The sequence below is a fragment of the Capricornis sumatraensis genome, chromosome 9, assembly GCF_032405125.1.
Source record: "Capricornis sumatraensis isolate serow.1 chromosome 9, serow.2, whole genome shotgun sequence".
NCBI classification, from domain to species: domain Eukaryota; kingdom Metazoa; phylum Chordata; class Mammalia; order Artiodactyla; family Bovidae; genus Capricornis; species Capricornis sumatraensis.
In genome coordinates, this window is record NC_091077.1 from 82894266 (window position 1) to 82908874 (window position 14609).

Below are 14609 nucleotides of genomic sequence, written 5' to 3' on the forward strand. Positions count from 1 at the left end.
CTTCTAAAACTAACACCCAAAAAAGATGTCTTTTTCATTATAGGGCACTGCAATGCAAAAGTAGGAAGTCAAGAAACACCTGGAGTAACAGGCAAACTTGGCCTTGGAATGTGGAATGAAGCAGGGCAAAGACTAATAGAGTTTTGCAAAGAAAATGCACTGGTCATAGCAAACACCCTCTTCCAACAACACAAGAGAAGACTCTGCATGTGGACATCACCAGATGGTCAACTCTGAAATCAGATTGATTATATTCTTTGCAGCCAAAGATGGAGAAGCTCTATACAGTCACCAAAAACAAGACTGGGAGCTGACTGTGGCTCAGATCATGAACTCCTTATTGACAAATTCAGACTTAAATTGAAGAAAGTAGGGAAAACCACTAGACCATTGAGATATGACCTAAATCAAATCCTTTATGATTATACAGTGGAAGTGAGAAATAGATTTAAGGACCTAGATCTGATAGATAGAGTGCCTGATGAACTATGGATGGAGGTTCATGACATTGTACAGGGGACAGGGATCAAGACCATCCCCATGGAAAAGAAATGCAAAAAAGCAAAATGGCTGTCTAGGGAGGCCTTACAAATAGCTGTGAAAAGAAGAGAAGTGAAAAGCAAAGGAGAAAAGGAAAGATATAAGCATCTGAATGCAGAGTTCCAAAGAATAGCAAGGAGAGATAGAGCCTTCCTCAGTGATCAATGCAAAGAAATAGAGGAAAACAACAGAATGGGAAAGACTAGAGATCTCTTCAAGAAAATTAGAGATACCAAGGGAACATTTCATGCAAAGATGGGCTTGATAGGAGACAGAAATGGTATGGACCTAAGAGAAGCAGATGATATTAAGAAGAGGTGGCAAGAACACACAGAAGAACTGTACAAAAAAGATCTTCAAGACCCAGATAATCACAATGGTGTGATCACTCATCTAGAGCCAGACATCCTGGAATGTGAAGTCAAGTGGGCCTTAGAAAGCATCACTACGAACAAAGCTAGTGGAGGTGATGGAATTCCAGTTGAGCTATTTCAAATACTAAAGATGATGCTGTGAAAGTGCTGCACTCAATATGCCAGCAAATTGGGAAAACTCAGCAGTGGCCACAGGACTGGAAAAGGTCAGTTTTCATTCCAGTCCCAAAGAAAGGCAATGCCAAAGAATGCTCAAACTACCACACAATTGCACTCATCTCATGCTAGTAAAGTAATGCTCAAAATTCTCCAAGCCAGGCTTCAGTGATATGTGAACCGTGAACTTCCTGATGTTCAAGCTGATTTTAGAAAAGGCAGAGGAACCAGAGATTAAATTGCCAACATCCGCTGGATCATGGAAAAAGGAAGAGAGTTCCAGAAAAACATCTATTTCTGCTTTATTGACTATGCCAAAGCCTTTGACTGTGTGGATCACAATAAACTGTGGAAAATTCTTCAAGAGATGGGAATACCAGACCACCTGACCTGCCTCTTGAGAAACCTATATGCAGGTCAGGAAGCAACAATTAGAACTGAACATGGAACAACAGACTGGTTCCAAATAGGAAAAGGAGTACATCAAGGCTGTATAATGTCACCGTGCTTATTTAACTTACATGCAGAGTACATCATGAGAAATGCTGGGCTGGAAGAAGCACAAGCTGGAATCAAGATTGCTGGGAGAAATATCAATAATCTCAGATATGCAGATGACACCACCCTTATGGCAGAAAGTGAAGAGGAACTAAAAAGCCTCTTGATGAAAGTGAAAGAGGAGAGTGAAAAAGTTGGCTTAAAGCTCAACATTCAGAAAACAAAGATCATGGCATCTGGTCCCATCACTTCATGGGAAATAGATGGGGAAACAGTGGAAACAGTGTCAGACTTTATTTTTTTGGGGGGCTCCAAAATCACTGCAGATGGTGATTTCAGCCATGAAATTAAAAGACGCTTACTCCTTGGAAGGAAAGTTATGACCAACATAGATAGCATATTCAAAAGCAGAGACATTACTTTGCCAACAAAGGTCCGTCTAGTCAAGGCTATGGTTTTTCCAGTGGTCATGTGTGGATGTGAGAGTTGGACTGTGAAGAAAGCTGAGTGCCGAAGAATTGATGCTTTTGAACTGTGGTGTTGGAGAAGACTCTTGAGAGTCCCTTGGACTCAAGGAGATCCAACCAGTTCATTCTAAAGGAAATCAGTCCTGGGTGTTCATTGGAAGGACTGATGCTAAAGCTGAAACTCCAGTACTTTGGCCACCTGATGCGAAGAGTTGACTCATTGGAAAAGACTCTGATGCTGGGAGGGATTGAGGGCAGGAGGAGAAGGGGACGACAGAGAATGAGATGGCTGGATGGCATCACGGACCCTATGGACATGAGTCTGAGTGAACTCCAGGAGTTGGTGATGGACAGGGAAGCTTGGCGTGCTGTGATTCATGGGATCGCAAAGAGTCGGACATGACGGAGTGACTGAACTGAACTGAGGTGGAAATTGTCAAGTCCTTTATAGTGTCTGTTCTTAGCAATCACGATTCGTCAGATTTTATTCTATGATGGCACTGTGGCTATCGTTAAAATTTTTGTATTTTTATTTTTAAATGAAGTCTTATCTCAAGTTGAAATATATAGATAAAATAATACCCTGGATTTTTCTTGAAAATTATTCAGTGGGTATAGCAGGCTACAGATTGGCTATCTGATGACACTTTTTGAAGCTGGATGATTATATACAGAGAACATTATACTCTTCATCATAGTCTTTCCCCTCTTTCAAACATTTGAAATTGGTGATAATGAAAAGTAAAAAGAAATTTATCCCACCCTATTGCCATGCTGAGCCTTAAATCAGTCAAACTGGATGCTAACTACCTGTGGCATCTGTTGCTCACATTTTGGCCTTTGAAGAGTTTCTCCTTCAACCTGTGAGGTTCTCTTTCCCATTTTGTCATGCTTTCTATGCTATGAAGGTACAAAGTTCACCTCTCATGGTCCATATCAAGTGTCTCTTCCTTTAGAGAGCTTTCCATTGCATGGCCCTTCCTTTGCATGCAGACTTTTTTGTATTGAAAGTATAAACCCATTGTATCAAACATTCACTCACTTATAAACTATTTACTGGAGAAGGGAATGGCAAACCACTTCAGTATTCTTGTCTTGAGAACCCCATGAACAATATGAAAAGCCAAAAAATATGACACTGAAAGATGAACTTCCCAGGTTCAATAGGTGCCCAACATGCTTCTGGAGAAGAATGGAGAAACAACTCCAGAAAGAATGAAGAGATGGAGCCAAAATGAAAACCATGCCCAGTTGTGGATATGACTGATGACAGAAGTAAAGTCCGATGCTGTAAAGAACAATATTACATAGGAACCTGGAATCTTAGGTCCACAAATCAAGGTAAATTGGAAGTGGTCAAACAGGAGATGGCAAGAGTGAACCTTGACACTTTAGGAATCAGTGAACTAAAATGGACTGGAATGGGTGAATTTAACTCGGATGACCATTATATTCCATTTAGCAGGTGAAAAGTGAAGTTGGACAAGTTTGCAAATATTTACCAAAAAAAATGTGATTAGAGTTACAGTAGAAATCTGTCGTCTGAGAACATCATAGCTGGGGGTGGAGGGGATAAGGCTCAGGGTAGCATTGGTCTTTGGTCTTATTTTTAAAGGATTGCATTGTCTCCAGTTGTTCAGAAATGGATTCATGTAGATAATGTTAAATGTGGAAATGTCAGTCACTTTAAGGCAGATCCTCTGGTTAATGACTGTTTCTACTCTTCCTATAGCACACAAGAAGATGGAAAAACACTGCAATGAAGGGGATTTAGCAGCTGTAATAGACATACCAATTAACGCAGTATGACTAAAAGACAGTCCCTTGATCATCTCCCAAATAACTTTGGGGCCTTTAAAAAACTTTAGAAAGCTTCAGAAGAACTGAGGCTGTCAAACACCAGTGCCTTTCTGAAACCTCTACTCTTTTACTGCAACAGAAACTTTCTCCTTACTGCAAACCCCCAGATCATAGCAGATAAAAACAATGACCTCACTGAGGGCACTTGAAATCAAATTCTAGTCCTAGCTCTTACTCCTAACCATGTTACCTTTGGAAAGGAGTTTTCCCTAAGTTTCAGCTGTCCAGGGGCATTACTGAAAGTGAGCAAAATAAATATGGATATGATTAGAGCAATTTGTACCTACTTACTTTAACAAGTTCCACCTTATTTTAAAGTTCTTACTTTTGAAAGTATCTTAGAATCTTTAATGGACTGTAAGATTGTTGAATGAAAGGAACTATGTTTTAGAATTTTTTGTTTCTCATGGTACAAAAACAGCACTTTAAAAAATATTTATCAGTTAAATTGGTTTCTTGGGCACATTTACTTAGCTCATATGCATATGAGTTATATGGTAAAGAAGTATCCTGAAAACATGGAAAACATGGAGATTTGGGAAGGTGCAGGGCTTGTATAGGAAAAATTACTCTTCTTACAATTCCCCTTCAACATATCTAAGTATGTCTTAAAGGCAGTCTCAGTTTGACTATCAAGTGTATTATCCTCTAAAATGTGCTAAATCTCTTTTCAAAGGGACAGCAGGCTTTATACTCAAAGCCATCATCAAACAGTTATAATTTAGAAAGACCTTATATTCATTGTACTTATTTATCTGGTTTCCTTCTATTTCTGGCAAGTTATATTGTTTTCTATTTATTTAAAATTTATTTTTAAGTAAATATAAGGAGATAACAAATATGGGCATATGAGTTACTTAAGTTTAGGAAATACTGCGGTATATAAACATGGACTTTAAGAAGAAAAACTACCAACTGATAATATAGTTCAAGCTATTGTTCATAGATTGGAAGCCAATGTACAATATGGATAAGTAACTTGATCTGGTTACAAAACATATACTGACAAAGCTGGGACTAACATAAGCATCTTAGAGTTTCCATTGCCTGATGCCCCTTTGATAAAAGAAAATGACCCTCAATTAATATTTGATGATTACTGTCTTCTCTAAGCCAACTGCTTCTTTCATCTTTAATAATGCCAGTGTTCATGGATATTAAAGTGAATCAATAAACACTCTAAGTATAAGGCGGCGTGCAATCAATCAGGTGCCAAGAACTACAAGTAAGAAAAGGTCACAAAAATGCACATTACAACATCAAGCAATGTATCAGACACACAAAGCTGATAAATCTGTACGCATGTAATGGTACTCTATCGGTTTCAGAAGGTCACATCTTCAGTGGTATGCTAGTGGACAAAATAGATATTTTTCCAAAAGCCACAAATATGTCCTAGAATGTAAAGGAACTTAGAGCAAACACACACCTATGGTTTACATAAGGAAGGACTATTCCATTAATGTAGTCAAAATTTGTTCTCTCATGTAAAGAAATGCTCAGATTATGAATGAAGAGTGTCTAGAGATATATCATCAACTAAGGAGAAGTGTAGAGGGCTTTGGTAGAGGCAAGATGGCACACTTTATTGTTTAGCTTTGTATACATTTTGGTCTTTGAACCTACTGAGAGTGTTGAGAGTGTTAGTTGCTTAGTCGTGCCTGACTCTTGGTGACCCCTTGGACTGTAGCCTGCCAGACTCCGCTGTCCATGAGATTCTCCAGGCAAGAATACCGGAGTGGGCTGCCATTCCCTTCTCCAGGGGCTCTCCCTACCCAGGGATCGAACCTGGGTCTCCCACATTGCAGGCAGATTCTTTACTCTCTGAGCCACCAGGGAAGCTGAACCTACTGAAAGTATTGCATATTTAGAAATAAAACTCCCTCCAAAATGCCTTGACCATTTGCTATTCAGTATCTAGGAGACTATGGACCATTTAAAAATTTACTTCTTTACAAGAATATTTAAATAAATCTAGAGGTTACTTTTTGTTAAATTAAGTTTTCACAGTTATTTTACAGAATACAACTAAATTTATTTTAGTTAGCAGATGTCCTTCACAAACTTGCCATTATATTGAAACAGAGACAATTTTAGAAGCATAATAAAAAGCCTCCACTCTGCATTTCTTAATAACTATGTAATGAGGTTTACATTTTGAATGGCACAAGGCAGTTCCTGAATATTGTTAATTCAGTTACACTGCACATTTCTTCTACTTGCAAATAGCTTCAATTTTGCATATAACCATTATGTATAAATTTCAAATGTGAAAGCTTGATTTGTAGACAGACGGCAAATTACAGAAAAACATGCTTTACATGGACTTTTGGTTTCTCACATCAGCACTGGGGTAACCACTGGACATTACTTGTCATGAAAAAAAAAGCAATGATTGATTATCATTCCTAAGTTTAACACAATACTTACCTTGTAAATCTAATGCTACCACAGCAGTATCATCTTCTAATCCTTCAATCACCTCACACTTATATCTCCCATAATCCTCTAGAGTAAGGTCTGTGATCACCAGAGAAGCATCATTATCGCTGCCTCCTTTCAGAAACACTCTACCGTGGTAGCCTCCATAGGTTTTCTTGTGGTATCCCATGGAAACAAAGACATCCACTTCCTTGAGGTAATCTGAAGTTAGCTTGGTCCACTTGATCCGGATTTTGTGGGTTCCTGAGCCAAATGCTGTAGGGTCTCGGTAAAATTTACATGGCAGTGTAACATTGCCACCTCTACGTGAGAACACCTTGGCTTGTTCTGCTTCCACCACTAGACGGGGGCCATTTTCTGCTATAATTGAAAAAAAAAAGAGAAAAAATATGCTTTTAGACTTTTATAATATGAAATATACTACCTATACAGGGTATCTGGTAAAGAGTAGCGTTGAAGATAAGCTTCTCTGCCTTGTTGAGCAGTGACCTGAGAAAGGTACCTCTACTACACAGTGGGGTTCTACAAGGTAGTCATGTCTTTTAAGCCACTGAAGAAAGGGAAAGTTGTACATGACAATCAATGAGAAATACTGGTTATAAGATTCTATGGTCATCTGAAGTTTGAGGATGTCATCATAAATTCCATTTTTCTTCTATATTTAAATATAAAAATGTAGAAATAAGACAAAGAGAAGTGATGGGGAGCCATAATTATTTCATTGATATAAACCTCAAAATTCAAATTGGATAAATTGATCTTTCCTCAGCTGAACTTTCTAATCCAATAAGTCTGTATTGTATTTAGGGAAAAGTTTATGGCAACAGATTAATGTTCATTGAACTGTTCTGGCCAAATAACTTAGAATGTTCTCCCATCTCTGCCTTCAGATACACACCTGTGATATGCCATTCTGGAGCATTTCAAGCAACATGTATGTATTTTATTTTCACACAAAGGCTAGACCTCAGAAAGGCATTTTTAGTGAATGTTTTTGAAAAAGCTCCAGATTTTGAAATATATTCCTCAAACTTTGAATGGCAAAAGTGTATCCAAAGTTATATTTCTTTTCTAATTAACCAGATAGTTACTTGTTTCTTTATTCCCTTAAATCTCCTTCTACTGTCCCTCTGCTTTTTCTGTGTCTTGGTTTACAGAATCTTCTCACTTCACTTCTGCCTTGACTTGCCCTTTAGCTTCCTTCCTCCAAGGACTTTATTGCCTTCCTAAGAGCACCACGATATTCCTAGCCTGCCAAGTCAGCAGGGCTGCCAGGCTCTGGATAGCCAGCTGTTATTTTCAGATCTTGGCTTTCTCTGGGGTTCCCCCTGGTTCGCTCATTGTGCTTTTGACCTTGATGAGCTCTCTTGAGAATGTGTAAGCTTTGAAAATGAGAAAGCGCTACAAGAACTCCTGGATGCACATACCCTCTCATCTACACACAGCTTTCAAAGGCTGCCAAAGCTGCCTTTCAGGCAGTCTTTCCTCCTCTAGGCTGGAGGTTCTGAATCAGCCTTGGTCATGAATCATTAATGGTATACAGGTCATCAGGCAGAGTAGTCGGTCATCTCCAGACAGACCTCAAAACTTGGTTATTTAATGGCATATGTAACTTTCAGATTTTAAAATAAAGTGTCCAAGAATGGACACACTGGTTCCATTTTTATTATAAAGCAATCAAAATATTAAAAAATAAGTATATTTAATTTATGTCAGCTCTAATCTTCAGAAACAGAATAGTTTAACCGCTTTTAAAGCCATCAGTGCCCTACCTTGAATAGTTTTTAAAAAATGAAAGGATAGTAGCTTAATTAGCCAGCTTAAAAAAATCCAATTCATTAAGCATTGCCTTTGATTCTCTTCATCTTCTTATTTAGGCCCATAGATTCATAAGGCATAACAGGTAAATCTATTCAGCTCTACTGTATGTATGATACTCCCCCTGCAATGTCCTCAATGACCACACCCATGTTCTACTTAAATATTTCTAGTGTCTTCTTTCTGGGAGGAGGAAAAAGTGCTGTTTAGTAAGTTGCTTAGCAATGCCTGAGGCCCTACATGGATCTACCCAGTACCTTGGGAGGACCCCTGGAGCTGGGTCTTTCCATGATGGGACTTGAGACATGACATGAAAGTGAAGTGAAAGTCAAAGTTGCTCAGTCGTGTCCGACTCTTTGTTGACCCCATGGAATATACAGTCCATGGAATTCTCCAGGCCAGAATACCAGAGTGGATAGCCTTTCCCTTCTCCAGATCTTCCCAACCCAGGGGTTGAACCCAGGTCTCCCACATTGCAGGTAGATTCTTTACCAGCTGAGCCACAAGGGAAGCCCATATAAGACCTTCAAAAAGTTGAAGTTACCTGATTCTCTCGTTTTTTTTTTTTTTTAATCTTTTATCTTATATTGGAGCATAATTGATTAACAATGTTATGATAGTTTCAGGTATACAGCAAAGTAATTCAGTTATACATATACATGTATCTGTTCTTTTTCAAACTCTTAATTTAGATGTTTACTTAATATCAAGCAGTTTCCTGTGCTATAAATTAGATCCTTACTGGTTATCCATTTTAAATATAGCAGTGTGTACATGTCAATCCCGAAGTCCCTAACTATCCCTCTTCCCTCCTTTCCACCATAAGTTCATTCTCTAAGTCTGTGAGTTTGTCTCTGTTTTGTAATTAAGTTTATTTGTATCATTTCCTTTTAGATTCTGCATATAAGTGATATCATAAGGATAGTTCTTTGTCTTACTGTCTTATGACAATGTCTAGGTCCATCCATTTTGCTTCAGATGGCATAATTTCATTCTTTTTAATGGCCAAGTAATATCCATTGTGTATATATACATCTTCTTTATCCATTCCTTGTTGGATATTTAGGTGGTTTCCACGGCTTAGCTATTGTAAACAGTGTTTCAGTGAACATTAAGTGCCTTTTGGACCATGTTTTTCTCTGATATATGCCCAGGAATGGGGTTGTTGGATCATATAGTAGCTCTATTTTTAGTTTTTTAAGGACTCTCTATACTGTTCTCCATAGTGGCTGTACAAATTTACGTTCCTGGCAGCATTCTCTCCCCACCCTCTCCAGCATTATTGTTTGTGGATTTTTTGATGATAGCCATTTTGACTGGTATGAGGTGATATCTCATTGTAATTTTGATTTTCATTTCTCTAATTATTACCAATGTTGAACATCTTTTCATGTGCCTCTTGTCCATCTTTATGTCTTCTTTGGAGAAATATCTATTTAGGTCTTCTGCCCATTTTTTCCATTGGATTGTTGATTCTCTCATGCTTTTTACTTTAAAAGTCAAAGCTAATGCCTGAATGGATTGGGTTAAGGGGGTATTATAGTAGTTAGGAACAAGGGCTTTGATGTATCAGAGACCTTGTACTAACCTCTTTAGGTTTCTAGCTCTCTAGCTTTGAGCAAGGTGTGTAACCCCCAAGCCTCAATTTATTTTTATGTGAATTAGAGGTAGTAATATCTACTATGTATAGTTGACATAAGAGACCCTGAAAGCACTTAAAATAATGGCTGACCAAACTATTACTCTGCATAGTTTTTCCACTATATTTTTCCAGTATGATACTGCCTGATATTACATATAATTTTGACATATATTAACCTTCCGTGGTTCCATTATAAAGTTTTGAACCATGTGGAGTAAAAAAATACATACAATGCCACCTGTGTTATATAGGAAACTTGGAAATTATTGTGTGGTTTAGCATAATCATAAGGTATTCCAGAATGAATACAAGGCCTGAGTGTTTTATAAATTAAAGAGTCAAAGTACAGATCAAAAGTCTTGTCTAAGGGATTGAAACTTCTAATTTTTTTCTGAGGTTAACTATAAATCATCTTGTAGTGTTTTAGAAGTATACACTTGTGATTTTTTTTTAGGTACTATTTACTTATACTCTGGCATTGTGAGTAGATGATGACTTATGTGGTATAATGGTGAGAACTAAGCAGACACCAAAAATAGTTTTTCTAACAAGACTGCTAGAATGTATAAATTTCTACCATTCTTATCTTTTGGACAGCTGGGGTGTTGAGGTAAAAGATGCCAGAAGCCCTGGCTGAAATTCAAAAAACCCTATGAAAAATATGTAATGTATAACACGTTGAGTGACTGAAGGCCATTAGTGTTCATTAACCTAAATCCCCAACATGACCTTTAGAACAATGCATTTTATTAGTTTGCTTGCTTTCAGAAGCTCAACACTGCAGATTATACAGCATTGAATACTGCTTGTGGGAGTAGCAGGTAAGATGTAGGAAAGAGCTCTGGCCATTGAGTCAGGAACCCTGGGTTCTGTTGCAGGCTCTGGTAGGGCTCTTTGAGTGACAGGTTTATGTCATGAGAACATTGAGCTTTGGATTTGTATCTAGCTGCCTTTGGCAGGTTGTCATGATAGGGATCAGCCAGGAAACACACTAAGCTGGAGATGGGGAGGGCAGGAACAAAGGGAACCTATAATACTGAAGACAAACTGCACAGTCGCGCCTAGAGTAAGATTTGAATCTGATCCTTGGATTCAAAAATGTGAACTGGTTTGAAATAAATGTTTAAATCAAAACTATTCAGTCAACAGGGTACTTGAAAAGCAAATCAAATGCAAAAGGTAAAAATAAACTTTGATCATCAGAATGAGTATTGCTTATCCCTTAAAATTTTTCTTTAACTGGAAAAAACTAGGCAGCATATATGTGCTCATTTTAGGGGCACTGAATTTTTTAGAAGTCTATCTGTAAGTTACAGGAACTTCATATTTTTATTAGTGAGTGTCAATGACATTGACTTGAAAAGATTTGATGACCTTCAAGACCATAGTTGTCTCCAGGGGAAACAGCAGGGCTTCATTATTATTTTATGAATTCTGCTGTGAAGTCTAGAGGACATCATTCAATTTCATGAAATTATGAAAGCAATGGCATGACTGAACAACTGATCTCTGTGTCAGTCTGTAATTTAGAGGAAATCTTTTAAACAATAGGACAAAAACAAATAGTTGCAGAAAAACAGTTTAGAAATATGGTATGGGAATATTACCTATTGTTCTTAGTTCTATTAAAAGTGTAATCATGGCGGGGGGCCGTTCATTGCTAAGGAAATAGAGATAATAGAAAAGAAAAGGTGTTATGAGTCAGAGTTGGTCTTTTAAAAATAAATAACTTTTGGATTTTAGAAAACAACCAGTTTTGGTATCGGTTACTTTCTCACTGGTGTATAATGAAGGAGCCTCCAAACTTTTGGATTTTCTAGACCAATAAAATGCAAAAAGAATCCAAACAGACAAAATGGAGGAATATATTTCAGATGGCTAAACAAGAACAAAAAAACACTCCCAAGGAAAAATTCTACCACTATCGTTTGATTTTTTATTTTTTACATATAACATAAAATTTGCCATTTTAACCATCTTTAAGTGTACAGTTAGCATTATTAATTACGTTCACACTATTGCGCAACCACTGCCACCATCTATTTCCAAAACTTTTCATCGCTTCAAGCACAAAACTAATTCCTCCCTTACATCTGAAGCTAGTCAGCAGACACTCAAGTGCCAGCTCCACAATGAGTCATTTGAAAATGCTGCATAAGAGTTTAAAAATGGTTCCTTATTTTTGTGGTATTTGTTATCACTGTGATAGGTTGAGATGTGTAAGACAACACTTTGGAAACTGTTACTTCCCTTAGGCTAGCCAGCCTGCCCAAGGATGAGCAAGCAGGCTGGATTTGTATCCTTATGCCTGTGCTTACCACAGTCTACTGAAAACAGTCATTCTGTCTGTTTAATGACAGTCTCTCTAGTGCACATCTTGTTATATTGTTCCCCCAGCATCAAAATAGTGCCTGGCCTGTGATAAGTGTCTGTAACTGAATTAGACTAGTGCCGCCTGGAGCCTGCACTCAGCTATGGTAGTAATGGACCCCTGCACATGCTTTATACCATAATATAGCTCTAAGATGAAAACACTTTTATAAAAACAGCTAGATATATGTATTAAAGACAGTATTTAAAAAGAATACATGATTTAGACATTTATCTCTCATGGTATCTTACACATTACATTTGAGTAGGATATAGAATTTAGGAAAAAATTATCTTACTCATTAACCTTTAACTCTTGATAATTACAGTCAGTCCTTCATATCTAGGTGTGCCTCTTTTGAGATTCAGCCAGTTGGGGATAAAAACTGTTTTAAAAAAAATGTCAGGAAGTTCCAAAAAGCAAAATTTGAATTTGTTGTGTGCCCAGCAAGTATTTACATCGCATTTACATTGTATTTAGAGCTATTTGTCATGAATGGATTTGATTGTTGGACTGTAAAGAAAGCTGAGGACTGAAGAATTGATGCTTTTGAACTGTAGTGTTGGAGAAGACTCTTGAGAGTCCCTTGGACTGTGAGGAGATCCAACCAGTCCATCCTAAAGGAGATCAGTCCTGGGTGTTCATTGGAAGGACTGATGCTGAAGCTGAAACTCCAATACTTTGGCCACCTCATGCGAAGAGTTGACTCATTGGAAAAGACCCTGATGCTGGGAGGGATTGGGGGCAGGAGGAGAAGGGGATGACAGAGGATGAGATGGCTGGATGGCATCACCGACTCGATGGACATGAGTCTGAGTGAACTGCAGGAGTTGGTGATGGACAGGGAGGCCTGGAGTCGGACACGACTGAGTGACTGAACTGAACTGAACTGAGAGCTATTTGCATAATATTTGCATTGTTTTAGGTATTATACATTATCCAGAAGTGATGGAAAGTATAAGGGGATGGTGCCTACAGGTCAGGTGCAAGTACTGTAGCATTTTATATAAGGGACTTGAGAATCTGAAGATTCTGGTATCTCAGGTGAGTCCTGGAACCAACCCCGGTGGATACTGAGGGAAGATTGTATTTTGTTTCCTTCAGACCAGAATAAACCTAATTGTTTCTGAAGCTGCTTACTGGGAGTCAGAAGCTCCCATCGTTTGGTCTTGATTCTGATCTGTCTAGTAAGCTTTGCATCAGAAACTTTTACAAGGTTCGCCCCCACTGTCACCACCCTCCAGTCCCCCACCCCTCCACCCATCCAGCCTTTACTGCCCTTTCAGAGGGCTAATTGCTTTTAGTTTATCAGAGACAGAGCTTTAGTTTCTTCCCCAGCTCTTCCTGACTGTAAGAACTCTGAGTCTCTATGACTCAGCTCTTCAGGAAGGACAACCTGATGAGGGCAAGAAAGAGGCTCTAAGGAAGATCATGTCTGCCCTCTGCACTCAACGAGTTGATCTGAGTTTGAAATCCTATTGGATTTATCCCTAGCCCATCTTTACTTTCATCTGGAGTTCAAACACTGATCTGAAGACTTGTAAGATTATGGGTATTTCTTACCGTTTGTATGAATTCAAAAGAAAAAAATATATATATTTGCCTAAACTAAACTATACCTGAAGGAATCATTGGAAGCTCAAGAAACTAATAACCATGAGAGCCTGTGGGAAGATAAGGTAGCTGTGTGGGTAGAGACTCCTGAGAGATTTTCATGGTGTATACTATACTTTCATATTTTAAAAACTTTTGAACTGTGTGTATGTATCACCCACTCACACAGTAAACAGAAATGGTATAAAATACATAAAATGATTGAGGGAATTTAATTAACAAAATAAACAAAAAACTTTGCCTAGAAATACACACAAGAAGCTGGTAACTAGAATTGTAGTATACTGCTATAATTGCAGGATTATAATTTTGTATAAGACCTACAGCTCTGTTATTTATAATGTTATCTTTAAACAGGTCTTCAAAATGTGAAAGTTTTATCTCATTTTTTTTCCCCAGTCCTTTAAGATGCTGCTGACAAAGGTACTGACTGTCATCTAGTTTCGATTATAAAGGAAGAATCCAAAGCTGAAGATAAGGTAAGTGAAGGTTACTCTTTGCTCTGAAGTGATTACTGCTGTTTCTCACCCTCTGTGACCCTGCCTCTTGGTCTCACAGGCTACAAGAACATACTCCTCTCAACACCCCCCACTCTCTGCCAGCACCTCCCTGTTCTCTAACCACTGTAGAGTCTTTGTCCCCTGCTAGTTCCTGTCAGTCTACAGCTGAACCAGATTACCTAGAGTTGTGTTTTCAGGTTCCTTAAATGCCACGTGACCTGTATTATCTGATGTGATGTGCTGTGGCGCATTCTCTTAGGTATTGACCACATCCATCTTCCTTTCTGTTATGTTCAGGCCACTCAAGATGGCTGTTCTCTTGCTCTC

The 14609-nt window shown here is 38.2% G+C and overlaps 1 protein-coding gene across 1 annotated transcript in view; it reads right to left on the bottom strand.

Annotated features, from left to right (window-relative positions):
- HAPLN1 (hyaluronan and proteoglycan link protein 1) overlaps positions 1 to 14609 on the bottom strand; it is a 75654-nt gene that overhangs the window by 7400 nt on the left and 53645 nt on the right. The window contains exon 3 of the mRNA XM_068980967.1: positions 6326 to 6697. Coding sequence (XP_068837068.1) covers positions 6326 to 6697 — 372 coding nt within the window. The remainder of the gene's footprint in view (positions 1 to 6325; positions 6698 to 14609) is intronic.